Here is a 15,158-nt window from a genome sequence, read left to right as displayed (position 1 = left end):
TATTATATTTTATTATATATATTAGATCTATATCATATTACATAAAACGTATTTTTTCATAACTTAAGTAAACATAATTTGCTTGGGGCATATGTGTTCATCATTCCTGGTGCTCGTATTGCCTGTTTAATGAAATATTTAATCCTGTTGTACTAAAACCTCCCGTTTTAAAATCAATATATATATATTTCCTCGCACTTCGAGTTTTTATTTCATGATGTAGTGACACATGTTCTTTTTCATGACTACTTAAAGTCACCCCCCCCCTTAAGATCTGAATATGAAGCATTTCCAGTTCATGCATACGTTCGCAATAGTGGATTTGTGAGATTTGTTTGATCTTCATGAATTCCTAAAAACAGTACTTGTAGTGGACCTTTTTCTGGTCTGAATATCAAAAATTTCATGCTAGCGCTTCGCGCTCGCAATATTTTATTAATGAGATACGTATCATGTTCATGTGTTTCGGTGTAATTCGATCAAAATCAGCAAGCGCTTGGCGCTCGCATTAGATAACTATGGTGAGATATGTATACTCTTAATGGATTCCTAAGAAAATAGTCCTTAAAATGTCCTTAGTTGGGGTCACTATAAAAAATGTAGGCTCGTGCTTCGCGCTCGCATGGTTTGTTGTTTAGTGAGACAGGTACGAATCAATGGAGCCTCGTCGATCTGGCGCTGCACAGCGGCTGCCGCGGGCCCACGATCAATTGGGCAAAGCAAATTTTCGGAGTATTTCATTTCATGTCTATTTCGAACAATAAATTATGGATTTTCATTTTCATTTTTATTAGGTTAGCATACTTGCAATTGAGCGTGCTTAGCGCGCCCACTAAGTGACTCAATTTTTTTGCTGGTGCCCCCCCCCCATCCCGTGACCTACGGTACGCCACTGCCTGCTTGGGTATAAATATTTGCAGTTATGAAAAAAAAAATTGCAGATATGGGGAAAATGGGGGGAGGGGAGCAACACCCCATCCCCTTCCCCCAACTCATGTACTATAGACGAAAACACCGGCGCAATTTAACACCAGCCCGGTCTCTTTTTAGGAGAACACCAGAAAAGTGTTGACGTTCATCAGTTTGCTTTTGGTAACACGAGAAAAGGGCATTTAATTTACGATAATGTTCATCCATAGTGTGTATCTGACTTATATTAATTGGTATATTATGTTTGCATGGAAACTGAATACAAAGTGTTGTTTTAACACTTCTCCTGGACGTGTACCGTTGGGCTGATTATACACACTAACACCGCGGTTTTAGTGTTAATTATGCAGGCCTGGCCACAAAGGGGATGTCCATGCACAGAATTTTGATGGTCAAGAGTTTATACTTTGTTATAGGATAAATTCTTTCTTACGAAATTGTATTCATATAATTATTTAAAGCTTTCCTCTTTTCTTGTAATATTTTTTTACCCGTTTTCCCACCGCTCCTCTTTCTGTCTTTTCTCTCTTGATCATCATAACTCCTTCTTATTTTCGTTTCTTCCTACTTTTCCCCCCTTCTTTAGGCTTCTCCTTTCCTCTCTATGTACTTCCGCTCCGTCTTCAGCATAAATGTTAGGTCGTTTACCCAAAGACATATTTAGCAAGCCCCACAAAAAGGTCTTCAACTTTTTTAAGGGGGTTTGCATTCTTAGGGGGGGGGGGTATCAAAGAATTGAAGGGGGTTGAACACCTGTAACCCCCCCCCTTGTGTACGTTGTTTTTGTTACTTTATCTCCTAATTTACCTTAGTCCATTTTATTTTTTTCTTATTCTCTTGATCTTCTTCCTGGTCTGGTCTTCTTAAATCCGTTTTTTCTTTTCTATCATCTTCGTTCTTCTTGTCCTTCTCCTCTTCCCCTCTTATTCTCTCTTCTCTCAATATATATATTTTTTTTCTTCTTCTCTTTAAACCCTCTTCTTCCTTTCCTTCCCCAGGCTCTCCCATCCGCACTTGATCACGAGACGGTATAATTTACAAAGAAAAAACAAGGAAGTAACGTGAATTCGTTTTCTTTACTATATTTAGCTTCAATAACGGACGACAATATTCATTGAACATTTTACATATCATAACTTCACTCAAGCTACCTTTTCAGCTTTCATTCGTTTTTAACACAAGTCAAAATGACATAGAAGAAGTTTCAATTAGTCGTTAAATGTCTCTCACAGTTCCGGTAATAGGATGTGATACAATAGACTTCAGTTTGTCGACTGATTTCAAATTTGTGTAAAATCGATGGTTTTATAAGATCGATATTGCACAGATTGTTTTAACTTGGTTTCAGTATTGACCCGCGAATGTGTTATTCACACTGCAACATGAACTCGGATCGATACAGCAAGCTGAGTGTTATGCTCAAACAAATTTAAATATTATTTTTCGCAATCTTGGCTGTTGTTATCTAACAATTGCCTTTTTATTCTTTATCCCTCTCCCTCCTTCCTATCTATTAAAGTTGACCCAATATTGGGTAAAATGGTAACATGTATGTTTGCAGGGTAAAGTGACCAAATACTTAGCAAACTTTACGTAATGTTGCGTTGAAACTTACCCTTTGAACTTGCATTTTGCCCAATATTGGGGCTTGTTTCCTTTATACCCAATATTGGGTAATTTTTTTACTCTTCATTTTAGAGTGTAAATATGCTATGAATTTCTTTCTCTTGATTCCGATTTTCCAATACACAATTGTAAACACGACCATAACATTTCGTACAGACATTTGAATTTTAATTAGCTTAAAAAAACACCAACATTCCTTTTTATATCATGAAACATATCTGTTATTTAGGGTTATTTTTCCCCAGAACGGGGTGTGGTTTCAGCGTACCGATTTTTCAGGCTCTTGTTTAATACTTTTGGTTTATTTAGTCTTTTTTTCAATATATAAACCTGTACTAACCATAAACGTTATACCATTTTTTTTTTGCATGGTCGCCCTCACTTTTTACTCAGGCCCCACATCACTTTCAACCCCGTTCCACAGCCCACGTTCATAACATGGTGGTAGATTATCCTTATTTATTATTATTATTATCTATTCGGCATTTCAAAATACATAAATCATAGTACAATATAAATTACATAAACAATAGGACATACGTGACATAGTACAAAGGACCTGGAATGGAGATGAAGGGGCTGCCTGGGTTTGGAAAAGGTTAACTATGGTAAATTACCATGACCCACAGGTCTTCCTTCCCACACCCCTTTACCTCCATCCAGGTCAGTATAAGAATATAAAAAGAAACATATGAATTAAAAGTATATAAAAAGAAACATATGAATTAAAAGTATTATCTTAGTCTGTTCAATGTAGGTTTATAATGAGGGCTTGTTTTATGATTAAACAAGAAAATGTGGAATGTAATCACTTGTCATTAGATTGAATGTAATCAATATCCTTTTATCAACATGGAATTGCAATCATTGTTCTCATTGACATTATTTTTGTTGCTGCTGATGTTCTTGTTGTGTTAAGGCTGTAGTCAGTTGAGATGGTCATCTTTAATTTATCTATGTAATAAGTTCCCGATCACTTTGTATTGTTTTATTTCTCACAGGGTTACCCTAATTTGTCTCCCTGCATTTGATATTAAAGGCCTATGGGCTAAAGAACACAATTGTTTGGCAGTAGCCGATTAGTTGGTCAAAATAACTAATCTGTACGTGAAATGAGTCCGACCAAAAATAATGGCAAAAATCAACCAAAACTTTGTAGATTCTAATCAATAATTTGTTAATTTTGAAAAAAAAATGTTGGACATATAATATTCATCAACACAATTTGACCAATCCTTTCAAGACTGTACCAGTTTGATATCACAAAGGTTCCAATTAAAAAGAAGAAACTTAACTTAAAAAACAAGATAAATTAGAAATCATAGATAATTATCCTGCGCTGTCAAGCAGTTGAGAATTACAATTTTACATTTTCAGGGACACAAGCACCTAACATAATAATACATGCACTCAATATATATGCCTAATATCAGACCTATGCTACATAGTTGGTAAAATGCTTGCTATGTATTCGCATATCCTCCGTTTGTTGGGCTCGTCTAGGAGAAAGAAATGTCCGCCTGAAAGTAGTTCCGTGTGAAATTCTTTACTGCTTGTCGCCTCAGACCAACCTGTCATCAAAATAAAACGAAGAAAGATTTTTGTTCAAGAAATATAAATCAAACAGAAAATAATGAGAGATTGTGACTAGTAAAGCTTGAGGGTAGGAATTAAAGATAAATACAAAAGATTGAAAGGGGGAAAAAAACATAGAGGAAAAACAAGACAGAAAAGGGAAAAGAAATGAAGAATGTAGAACAGTTGCCCATAGTGGCCGAAAATTAGTGAGAGTATAAATAGAATGATAATGATGATGATGATGATGATAATAATAATAATATATTAATAATAAGAAGAAGAAGAAGGAGAAGAAGAAGAAGTAGTAGTAGTAGAAGTATTAGTAGTAGTAGTAGTAGAAGAAGAAGAAAGAAAAAAAGACGAAGGAGGACGAGGAGGATGAGAAGGAGAAAAAAGAAGAAGAAAGTGGAGGAAGAAGAGGGGGAGAAGAAAATGAAGATGAAGAAGAAAGATAAAAAGAAAGAAGAAGAAATAGATGGATAAGAAGAACGGAGATGATAGAAAAGAATAAAAAGACGAGGATTAAGAGAAGACAAAGAAGAAAACAGAAAAAGAAGAGAAAGTAGGAAATGAAGAAGAAAAAGAAAAAAAATGGAAGAGAAAAAAGAATTGCAAATTAACATAAATACCTTCTGGGGGATGTCCACGGTCGTCTTTCCCATTGAAGCAAGTGAGTGGACAAGAAATGAACGGCTCGGCAGGGGCTGGTTCGCTGGATAAAAATTGAAAATAACATATTGTTTTGACTGGATTTGAAAAGCTACATATGAGAACTGCTTAGAGACATAAATTTGATCCTTACTCCTTACATAGACCCGAAATTGATACTCTAAACCGAAATTGTTAGTCTTATTTGTAAATTTTCTCCTCATGTGATGTGACAAACTCAATTAATAAAGAAAAGTTCGAGAATAAAGGGAGGAGGGGGGTTGGGCAATTGGTGGAGGGAGAGGGAGAGAGAGAACCCGTGGAATGGTTTGAAAGTGCACTATGCTGAAAGTGCAGGCGGGCGGAGGGGGGAGGGCGGTAGCAGGCTGACCATGCGATTATAGTGAAGTGGGGGGCCCTCAGTTTCACTATCTCTGAGGAAAAAGTGCATTATCCCTGATTAAAAATAATGTGAAAGGAAAAGAAGCATGATAACTCACTCGTACTGTTCAGCAATTTCAAGGTCAGCCCTTAAACTGGGAAGGAATATTTTCATCAGCCCCTGATTCTCAAGAACATCCGGGGGTGTCCCTCCTAGTTCTCGTAACTTAGCAATGAATTGCTTATCGGTCATGCGGGTCCACCCGATCCGATGCTGGGCTCGTAATTCTGACTGAAAAGCGTGTAGACAGTGACATTAAAAGAGAGAGAGGGAAAATCATTATTTTAGAAAAATAATGAGAAAAAGAAAAGAAAAAAAAAAAACACCCCCCCCCAAAAAAAAAACGGAAATAAAAAAATTAAACGAATCCTACAGGGCTACAATCACCATGTCTATTCTATTACTATTTAATGTGCTTCATTCATTTCCTATTGAGAGTTTGAAATATGAAGGTTGAAAATCACTAAAATTATATAAAATAATTATTTTGACTACTTTACAATTTCGAATCAATGTGATCCTTGTCTATGTGTCACTATTGAAAGTTTGGAAATGTGTCAGTTCAAAGTTCATATTCAGGAGAACATAGTCAAATGTGTCCCAACCTCGATTTTAGGTGCCATCGGATGCCCAATACGTCATGTACGTGTTAAACGAATTATGCTTTAATTGGACGAGACTCAGAATTCCTTTCGTTAGATAAAAAAATGCTATTTAGAATAGCTATTTTTTAATGATTTTGTTGATTTTTTTTACCAAGTGAGTACTTTCATGTTTACTATAGCTTGGTTTAAACTGCCCATAATAACCATATATTAAAAATAGATCTGAATTTTCTATTCCTTTTATTTTCTCTTTTCATTCAATGTATTCAGTGTGATCGAGTTGGCTTGAGGGAAAAAGTGTTCATAATCATAATAATTATAATAATCACGGGCGGCGAAGCAGAGGATTATCCTTTGTTTATGGGGGGGGGGGGCATCGCACCCCAAGCACATGAATATACAATGTGATACTCACGTGGGGGCCGAATGTACCGGAGACAATAAGATGGTTGGGTTGTAAGTTGTGATTCTTTATGAGGTAGCGAGTGACTTCATAACAGACAAGAGCACCGAAACTAAACAGAACAAAATGACAAAAATAGGATAAGTTGTTAACGGCGATGAAAAACTTGAATAATCCTAGGACATATATTAGCACATATAACACTCAGACATTATGGGCCTGATATTTGGAATACGTTGCCAGACTCACTCTTACAGATTCCTCCCTTTAAAAAGGGTATTAAAAAATTACTACCTAATAAATACTCACTAAATTAAATGAAAATAAAAAATTATGTTCTTTGTCCTTTTCAACTGAAACACTTACTTTTTGAAAGAGAAAAAAAAAACCACATAAAATATAAAAATACATTGTAAGGATCATGCGTTTCTTTCCCTCCTCAGCCCCCCCCCCTTCACTCTCCACCTTCACTCTTATACATTAAAGGGGAATCCAACCCAACTAAAAACTTGTTTTTATAAGAAAAAGAAAAATCAGACAAGTTGATAGGTGAAAGTTCGAACAATATTGGACAAACAACAAAGAGAGTTATGGATTTTTAAAAGTTGTAAATATTGGTAATCGCTATACTCATGGAGACTTCAAAATGGCCGCATATGGGATGTCATAGTGATGTAAGGCAATGACTATATACTCTTCCATGTACTCCACTACATATTATGGCTAAAATGTCATTTTTCCCAAAAGTTTTATTTCAAATTATATTTTTCTTTCATGAGGACATTAAACAATATACTACTAATATTTCAAACTTTCACCATTCTATTTAATTAATTTTTCTCCTTCCCAACACAACATTTTATGGCCAAGGCTGGATTCCCCTTTAAGATTGTATTTTTAAAACAATTTGTTTGTCATTGTTTTCCGGGGTTGCCACAGAGTCAAGCTAAGCTTCTAGTGACAACCCCTGCAACCTCATTAAAGATCTTTGTTATAGAAAATACAACCTTGTTAACAATTTTATTATTGTAAAATATTTTGTGATGTATTATGTGTTTTCTCTGTTACTTTGTATAAGTCATGAAAAGTTGAAGAAACAATAAATGAAATGAAAAAACCTAACAATAATGGACGAATCGAGTTGCGTGTGAAACATGACGTTAATAGAAATGATTTTGTAAAAGTACCGGTATATGAGATAAGAAAGATAAGCGAGACTCAAACTTTCTGGAAAAAGTAGAGTGAACGATCAATATTTTGACTCATTTTGCTAAATGGAAATTGCTGGCAAGCCGAATAGAATTTGGCGGGAATCCAACTATAAAAATGTCTATTTTTGGAATTGATCTATCCACTAAATTAGTTTTTTTTTTTTTCTTTCTAAACATACGGATTGTTTTACAATGGAAAACACGAATCCCATGAATACGTGATCAGAAAAAGCAACATTAATTGATTAGGGGAAAGGAATTTATTTTTACCTGTGCCCAAAGAAAACAAATGGTTTTGTCTTCAGCTTCGGTAAGAGAGTGGTAGCAATATCTTTGACCATCGTGTCCAGATTTCTGTAGAGTGGTTCTTGAAATCGTGATTCTCTACCAGGCAAACGTATACCATGAACTGCAAACCAATAAACAAAATGACTTGATTAGAAGTAAAGAAAGTAAATAAATAGTAAATAAATAGTAACTATAAAGGCCTATAAGTTGTGGGAGGGTATATAATTATGGAGATGCACATCTTAGTTTGTTTCATTTGTTTCTTTTTTTGATTTTTTCTTCTTTTTTAAAAATTCAGTAAGATTACATTATTTTTTTTACCCCGGTAATTTAAAGTTAATAGTCAGGAAACTGAGCGCTAAGAAACACCTGTATTAAGCACCTTATAAATATTCTTATTATTATTATCAAAGGTTTATTTCAATCATCATCACAAAACATACATAAATATGCATGCGTTGATAAAGCATTGGATTAGGAGCTCCTGGAAATTCGAGGAAAAACGTTTGGGAACCACCATACAAAAACAAAGGACTCATAAATTATACTTAAAGAAAAAAGGGCAACAATTAAACAGCATTCAAAGAAAGGAAAATGTAAGGTAAATGAATATAAATTGATAGATAAATATAAAAGACATATCATTTAATGTACTTAAGTCACTTGTGGTTTGTAAAGGAAAATGGATCCGTGATTCCACTAAATATAGACAGTTGAGACTTCTAACATAAAGAGAATGGAATTAATTCTTTGTGACGCATAAATCTTTGCATTTCCGGTCTACTCTGTATAATATTAGTTATTACCAAATTTAATGAGTCAATGCAGACTATATTGGTTTCGCTTTGATTTCAGGAATTTTTAAAAGTACAACTGAAGGTCACATCCAATATGATGCCTTTCTTCAGTCATCATTTTGTGAAGTTTGGGGCCGAATAATGTTATTCCAAAGCAAATCAATCGGATATTACTCATGATCATCCATCATGCATGACTATACATTTACAAAATAAATATGTATATAGCTGGGGGAATTAGTTAAAATTTTCATTGTGATTGTAGATTTGCGTCAAAATGCCATGTTGGAAGTCAGAGGTAATTCCCACCTTTATGAAACATGGCAAACTGAATTAATTTTCTCACACTTCCTTTTTGTTTATTCCTCATTATTCTATAAATTCCGTTCTATTTTTCCCATTATCATTTTGATGTTCAACAATCTATCTCTTTTTATTCTTATTCTTTCCTTTCATTCTCACTTTATTATTGATTATTGTTTATTTTTCCTTTGAAATGTTTCGTAATCTATTTTGTGACGGTTTGGGCTAGCCTCAGGCGCAGTTTTAAGGGGGGGCTTTAGGGACAAAAAAAAAAAAAAATCGCTCAAGCCCCCCAAAAAAACTTTCGACCACAAAGAAAAAAAAGATAAGTATGTAGGCCCTATATTCTTATATATGTATTGATTAATGCAGTATTCGATTCATGACGTCAAGTACTCTAATAATCAAAGTTTTTACGACTCAAATTCGAAAATTCTCTCGCTCGGTCGCTAAACGCTCCCTCGCAAAATATCATCTATATAAATGTAGAATACATTCAACGCGAGTTACCGCGAGTATTATAGTAGACTGTCTTGCAACTTTTTTCCCAAATTAATCTCCTTATAACTTTACCCAAAGACCCACCACGAATAAAACAAAACTAATGCCATAAAATTTAAGTTTTAATTCGAAACCTGTTAGTGTTTTGTCAAAACCTCCGAATTTGTGTCATTCTTTTATATGGGATATATTTTTCAAAGAAAATGGCTCTGTCGCTATATACTCCTCAATTGAGGCTAAACTTATTTAAAACATAGGTTATAGAGTCAGGTTTGCCGATCTATGTTTCGGATGGCGAGAGGGGGTAAAGAAAATGTCAAAATCTTCGCACCAAATTATAATGCAAAATTTTGCACATGAAGCACACCGAAAAATTCACAATTTCATGTTTAATAGTATTTGTATGTCAAGTTTGATGGTTTTATAGCACTTTCAGACGTTTTTTAAACACATTTTTGCAATGGATTCTTAAATTTTTCATTGTGTCAAAATTATTGGGCAGAGCAATTTGATATGTTTGCCGCATCCCCAATATTACCTAACACAAAGCAATTTCCTGATAACTAGTCCTACCCCTCCCCCCTTTATCGTTAATGTCTTCATCTATTATATAACACCCATCAGGCCTTTATGGAATATAGATAAAACATTCTCAAGCATTTTGAAAATGTTATTTTCATTCCGCTCGGTAGCTACGTTCCCTCGCATATTATAAATAGTTTTGTATAGCCGAGGGGGAAGGTGCTCAGCTGTTTGATAAGTATGTACAAGGCTATCCACAATAGGCCATTTTCATTGTATTGAATAAACCAACGTCGAAAATTGTTCAAGCCCCCAGAAGCGCCTCCCCCCCAAAAAAAAAAATTTAGTCTAGAACCGCGCCTAGCTATAGCCCCCGCTATAGGAAAATGATCATTTTAAAAGGACAAAATACAATATATCTATATAAGAAGAAAAGAAAAGAAAAGGAAAAAATAAAAAAATGAAACAAGAAAAGAAAAAAGAGAACAAAAGAAAAGAAAAAAAAAAAAGAAAAAAGAGAAAAGAAAAAAAAAGAAAAAGAACAGAATGAAAAGAAAGAAGAGAAGGAAAAGGAAGAAAAAGGAAAAAGAGAGAGAAGAAAAAAAAGGAATGGAAAAGAAAAAATAATGATAATAAGCTATTGAAAATGAACAAAAGCTGTGGCAAAAGTGGTCAATCCTGACTGGTTGCCAACCAAGGAAAGAAGAAGAAGTATAGCCTTCTCTTTTCTTTTGCCCTTCTTTATTTACCGGTGCCTTAATTCCTACCTTCCATCCCCATCTCCCCTCGCCTCCCCACCTCAATTCAATTCAATTGTTTTATTTTTCACTTTCAATTTGTCATATTTATTGTCATACAGTTGACATAGTAAAAATTAATCATAATCTCTCTTCATCTCTCTCAACATGATTATACAAACCTTTCATTGTACATTGTGTGTTTATTCGTCTCGTATTCAGACCCCCTGTGGTTCTACAGGTGTTGATCCACGATTGACCCCCACCCCCCTAGTCTGCAGGCACAGACCCTGATTGATTGAAACTTACAAATTGATTTAAGACGTACAAAACTTGCTGTGAGCGAGAGGGCCTTCAGTACACAAGGCAAGAGTAGGCTGCACATTCAGACCCTTAACTCGAGTGAAGGGTTGCACAGCAGACTAGTCTACCCACCCCCCCCCCCTCAAAGAAAACAAGCAAAAAAGGTAATCCTCTTTTCATAGAGCATTTTCCTGTTTAAAAGGTATGACAAGCAAAAAAAATATGACAAGCAAAAAAATGGACCCATGGGGGTGGGGGTTGTGATCGAGGCATGCTCAGCCCCTCCTGCAACCGCCCCTAGCTAAACGTGATTATTATTGTTATTATTTTGAAGTTTTGTAATATGAAGTCCACTTACCTTCGATATGTTCGGGTAGATGCTGATACCAACTGGAGTAGAAACCAGATCCCCCACCAGCCCAGGGGAAGCAGAACACACGATACTGGGCATGCTCTCGCTTAGATCGACAATTAGTGAGCTTCTCCATCAAGTCCATGGCGGGAAAATACTTGTCGCTCAAATAGTAACTTTCATGTAAGATTGAAATAAAAAATGATTTACTATTTGAAAATATATCTTTTAACGATATAGATTTGTATGTTTCATTGAATAAATCAAGGGAATCATATTCAATATACACAATTCTAAAGAAAATTAGGCCTACAGAAAAGAGAACAGGAAGGGGGGGTAAGCTAGGGCCGGGGTATAAACCTGTAAAAAAACATCCGGAAATAATGAGAATATATATTAATCCCACAATTGGAAATCAATCACAATATAAAACTTAGAAATAATATGTATGTAAGATTTTATTTAATGAAGTCGCCACGTCTCTATGCAAAAACTCTGTGCGATGAATTGATCAATAAAGGACAACCTAAAGGAGAATATCAATGACAACCCCAAGCCAGCGCTGTTAATCAGTTACATTGGAAGTAGCGGAGACGTCTCTGAAACCTCTACTCAGTGATAGCGACGTCTTTGAGTGCGTTGAAATGAGACGTCTCCGCGACCTCTAAAACAAAATGATCTCCGCAGTTGAGTGAGACGTTGCGGCCGCCTGTGCGACTGCATTCTCCAAACAGGCTCCAAGAACAAATGCAGTTTTTAAAGTTCTTGCAACTACGGAGGACATCTCGGTGACGCGCCCAGAAATGCATCTGCACTAATTGACATTATCCATAATTGTGATATGCGCTATACAAGAACTGTTTATTATTATTATTATTAATTTGGAGTTGGAATATCACAAAATAATTCAAGCCCATGCAGTTAGAAACGTCGTCGCCTCACGTTTTTGTCGCTTACAAGTCACTATGACGTCTCCTCGACAAAATAGGCATCAGTGGTTTTTGCCCTAGCTCACCAAGGTGCAACCTCCAGGATACTAAGTGGAGACATCATGCAAGCAAGAGGTTCATTTGCTAGAAAGTCGAAGAAACGTCTCTGAGGCCTCTAGTTTCGTCTCCCCAGTCGCAGCGAAGTCCCTATAAGAAGTCTTATATTCCGCGACGTCTCCGCGACCCCTCTAACATTCAAAATGATTTCCAAGACTGATGCCATGCAGACGTCTGTTTTTTAGACATCTGAGACGAGAAGCAGTCTCCAAACAGTCGTCATTCAGAGGGGGGGGGGGTCGAGCATGTTTGAATTTCTTACAACTACTCAACGCTCAATAATAATATTTTTTAGGAGACTTCCCGGAGACGTCACGGAGTCGTATTTGCAACTTGCAAATGCTGCAGTCGTGAACTACAGCAGAAATTTAACCAAAATCACCTTTATTTTTGGTGAAAACTTAAAGAAAACTAGCACCCCCTAGCTGTTAAAAAATTGTTCACAGGGCCTTGCAGACATCACAACATTAAAGATAAATTCCAGTTGTGGGAAAGATCTCAAAATGACTTTTTACAGAATTTAATATAATGATCACCAAAGTGTTTATTTGTATGAATAAAAAATACGTGCCAAAGAATTCTGGAAGAAATTGTGTAATTGCTGAGAAATAAGCAAAATAAGCGCGGATTCGGTCACTTCCGTCGGGTCTTTATTCCAAATACATTGTCCCACGTGTGCCTATCTGTGTTGGCGATCTTCAGTGTGATCGTTTTTTAGCTAGATATTACGTTAATCGCTAAAGATGGGAAAGATCCTCTTTTATTGAAAAATTATAGACCCATATCCCTTCTTAACGTGGATTATAAAATTTTAACAAAAATTTTGGCTAAGCGAATCAAGAAAATACTTAATGAAATCGTTGTGGGGGATCAGGTGGGTTACATACAAGGTAGAAGTATTGGTGAGGCCATTCGTACTATAGATGATGTTATTTTTCATACATCCCATTTTAATCTACCTGGTTTTTTGTTAGCTATAGATTTTGAGAAGGCCTGTGGAGCCGTGATATGTGCAAACGCCGGGATATGTGCAAACAACGGTATATGTGCAAAATTTCGCCGGGATTTGTACAAACAACGGAATTTGTGCAAACGCCACGCCGGGAAATGTGCAAATCTGTCAAAATTTATCAACGGCATCTGTTCAAACGTGACGACGGGATATGTGCAAATGAACAATTTTCACGGGAAAAGTGCAAACCTCCGGGATATGTGCAAATTACTGTTTTTATCCATATTAAGGCTATTTCTCATGAAATGTTTCAGTCATAAAATTACTGTTAAAATGAGAAACATGCCTGCATAAGGGAGAAGCTACAATGACATCGGCAATGAAACGCTTTTCAGAGAGGCGGCGGGGGGGGGGGGGGCACCAACATTTAATTGAAGACCCACTATCGTTTGGAATAACATGGATGTAGAGTGTAGTCTTTTAATGCTCCAGACCCGGTCATTTAGTCATTTGAAGATCCTTCTGAACTAAGATCCTGTACTAAAGCATACATAAAGAGCATAGCCATTCAAAAATAATAAAAAAGAACTGCAACACCTCACCGTCTACCAAATTAAGACCTTGTAGAAATGAATATAGAATGTAGTCTTTACCCTAGACCTTGTTGTATCAATAAAAAAAAAATCAAATTTAATACCTCACCGTCTAATTCCTATCGAATAAGTTTTTTTTTTTTTTTAATAGCTTATACGGCGCGTGTCATTCAGTAGTGAATATTTGCGCCCAAAAAACCACATCCACCGAGCCGGATTCGAACCAGCGACATAAGGTTAATCATCAAGCATCAAAAGTCCTCCGCTCTACCAACTGAGCTATCGGTGGTTACTGGGTTTAAAGTGTAGTTTTTGCTCCAGACCGGGTGATTAAACAAATTCAAAACTATTTAAGCCCCGCCATCTTCCACTACTAAGACTCTGTTATAAAGAACGTGTATATAACGTATTCTCAATTCTCCAGACCCGTTTATTTAAACAAATTTTCAAGACCCCACAGTCTTATTCCTGTGAAAAAGATGGATAAAAAGCGTTGTCTTTTCTCCAGACCTTTGATTAAAAACCTTCAGAATTAAGACCCAAGACTAAGACTCCGTTATAAAGCAAGGGTACATATCGTAGTCTTTACTCCAGACCCGTTTATAAAAATTATGTTATAATCTTCAAAAATAAGACCCTGTAAGAAAGCATGGAAATAAGAGCACAGTCTTTACCCCAGACGCTGTTATTAAAAAAATTAGGAGATCTTCAATTTGACGACCCCACCGTCTCATATCTGTGGGAAAAAATGGATATAGAGTGTAGTCTTTACTCCAAACCTGGTGATTAAAAAAAAACTTAAATAGTAAGACCCCATCATCTTCCAAACTAATAAATGGATATGGAGTAAAGGCTATGCTATAGGTACCCGTGCTTTGTTATACTTATTAAGTATAACAAAGCACGGGTACCTATAGCATTAAGTATAACAAAGCACGGGTACCTATAGCATAGCCTTTACTCCATATCCATTTATAAAAAAAAAACTACACTGTACACCCACTGTATAATTACGCTGTATACCCATGTGCTACATTACAGGTTCTTAGTATTGAAGATGACGGGATTAAAGTTTAGAAGATTCTTGATTTTTTTTCATCAAATGACTGGGTCTGGAGAAAATAATAACTCTATATCCATATGCTTGATGACATGGCAATGGTTTAGAAGATGGTGAGGTTTAAATTGTAAAGTTTATTTCTCTTTTTAACCACCGGGTTTTGAGTAAAGACTACGCTTAGCTAGTCCAGGTATAGTGTTAATCCTGTTGTTTGGAAGAATATATGGCCAAGACTGAGTATTAAAAAGTAGACTAATAACC

The 15,158-nt window shown here is 35.8% G+C and overlaps 1 protein-coding gene across 1 annotated transcript; it reads right to left on the bottom strand.

Annotated features, from left to right (window-relative positions):
* Positions 1 to 1,996: 1,996 nt before the first annotated feature.
* On the bottom strand, positions 1,997 to 11,419 carry LOC129275205 (S-acyl fatty acid synthase thioesterase, medium chain-like). Its single transcript, XM_054911995.2, has 6 exons — positions 11,253 to 11,419; positions 7,714 to 7,852; positions 6,245 to 6,344; positions 5,283 to 5,455; positions 4,764 to 4,846; positions 1,997 to 4,127 (listed from the first exon to the last, which is right to left on the bottom strand). The coding sequence occupies exons 1-6, from the start codon at positions 11,389 to 11,391 to the stop codon at positions 3,997 to 3,999; spliced, it is 765 nt and encodes a 254-aa protein (XP_054767970.2). The 5' UTR covers positions 11,392 to 11,419; the 3' UTR covers positions 1,997 to 3,996.
* Between the last annotated feature and the right edge of the window lie 3,739 nt (positions 11,420 to 15,158).

Source organism: Lytechinus pictus, chromosome 13 (genome assembly GCF_037042905.1).
Source record: "Lytechinus pictus isolate F3 Inbred chromosome 13, Lp3.0, whole genome shotgun sequence".
Taxonomy (NCBI): domain Eukaryota; kingdom Metazoa; phylum Echinodermata; class Echinoidea; order Temnopleuroida; family Toxopneustidae; genus Lytechinus; species Lytechinus pictus.
This window is presented reverse-complemented; position numbering and strand designations above follow the sequence as displayed.

Excerpts from the sequence above, each read along its gene's own strand:
- LOC129275205 (XM_054911995.2), bottom strand. The coding sequence starts at position 11,391 with ATGGACTTGATGGAGAAGCTCACTAATTGTCGATCTAAGCGAGAGCAT. Across the intron at positions 6,345-7,713 it reads TTTGTTTTCTTTGGGCACAG|TTTCGGTGCTCTTGTCTGTT; the intron begins GTAAAAATAAAT and ends TGTTCTGTTTAG. Across the intron at positions 4,128-4,763 it reads CCGTGGACATCCCCCAGAAG|GTTGGTCTGAGGCGACAAGC; the intron begins GTATTTATGTTA and ends TTTTGATGACAG.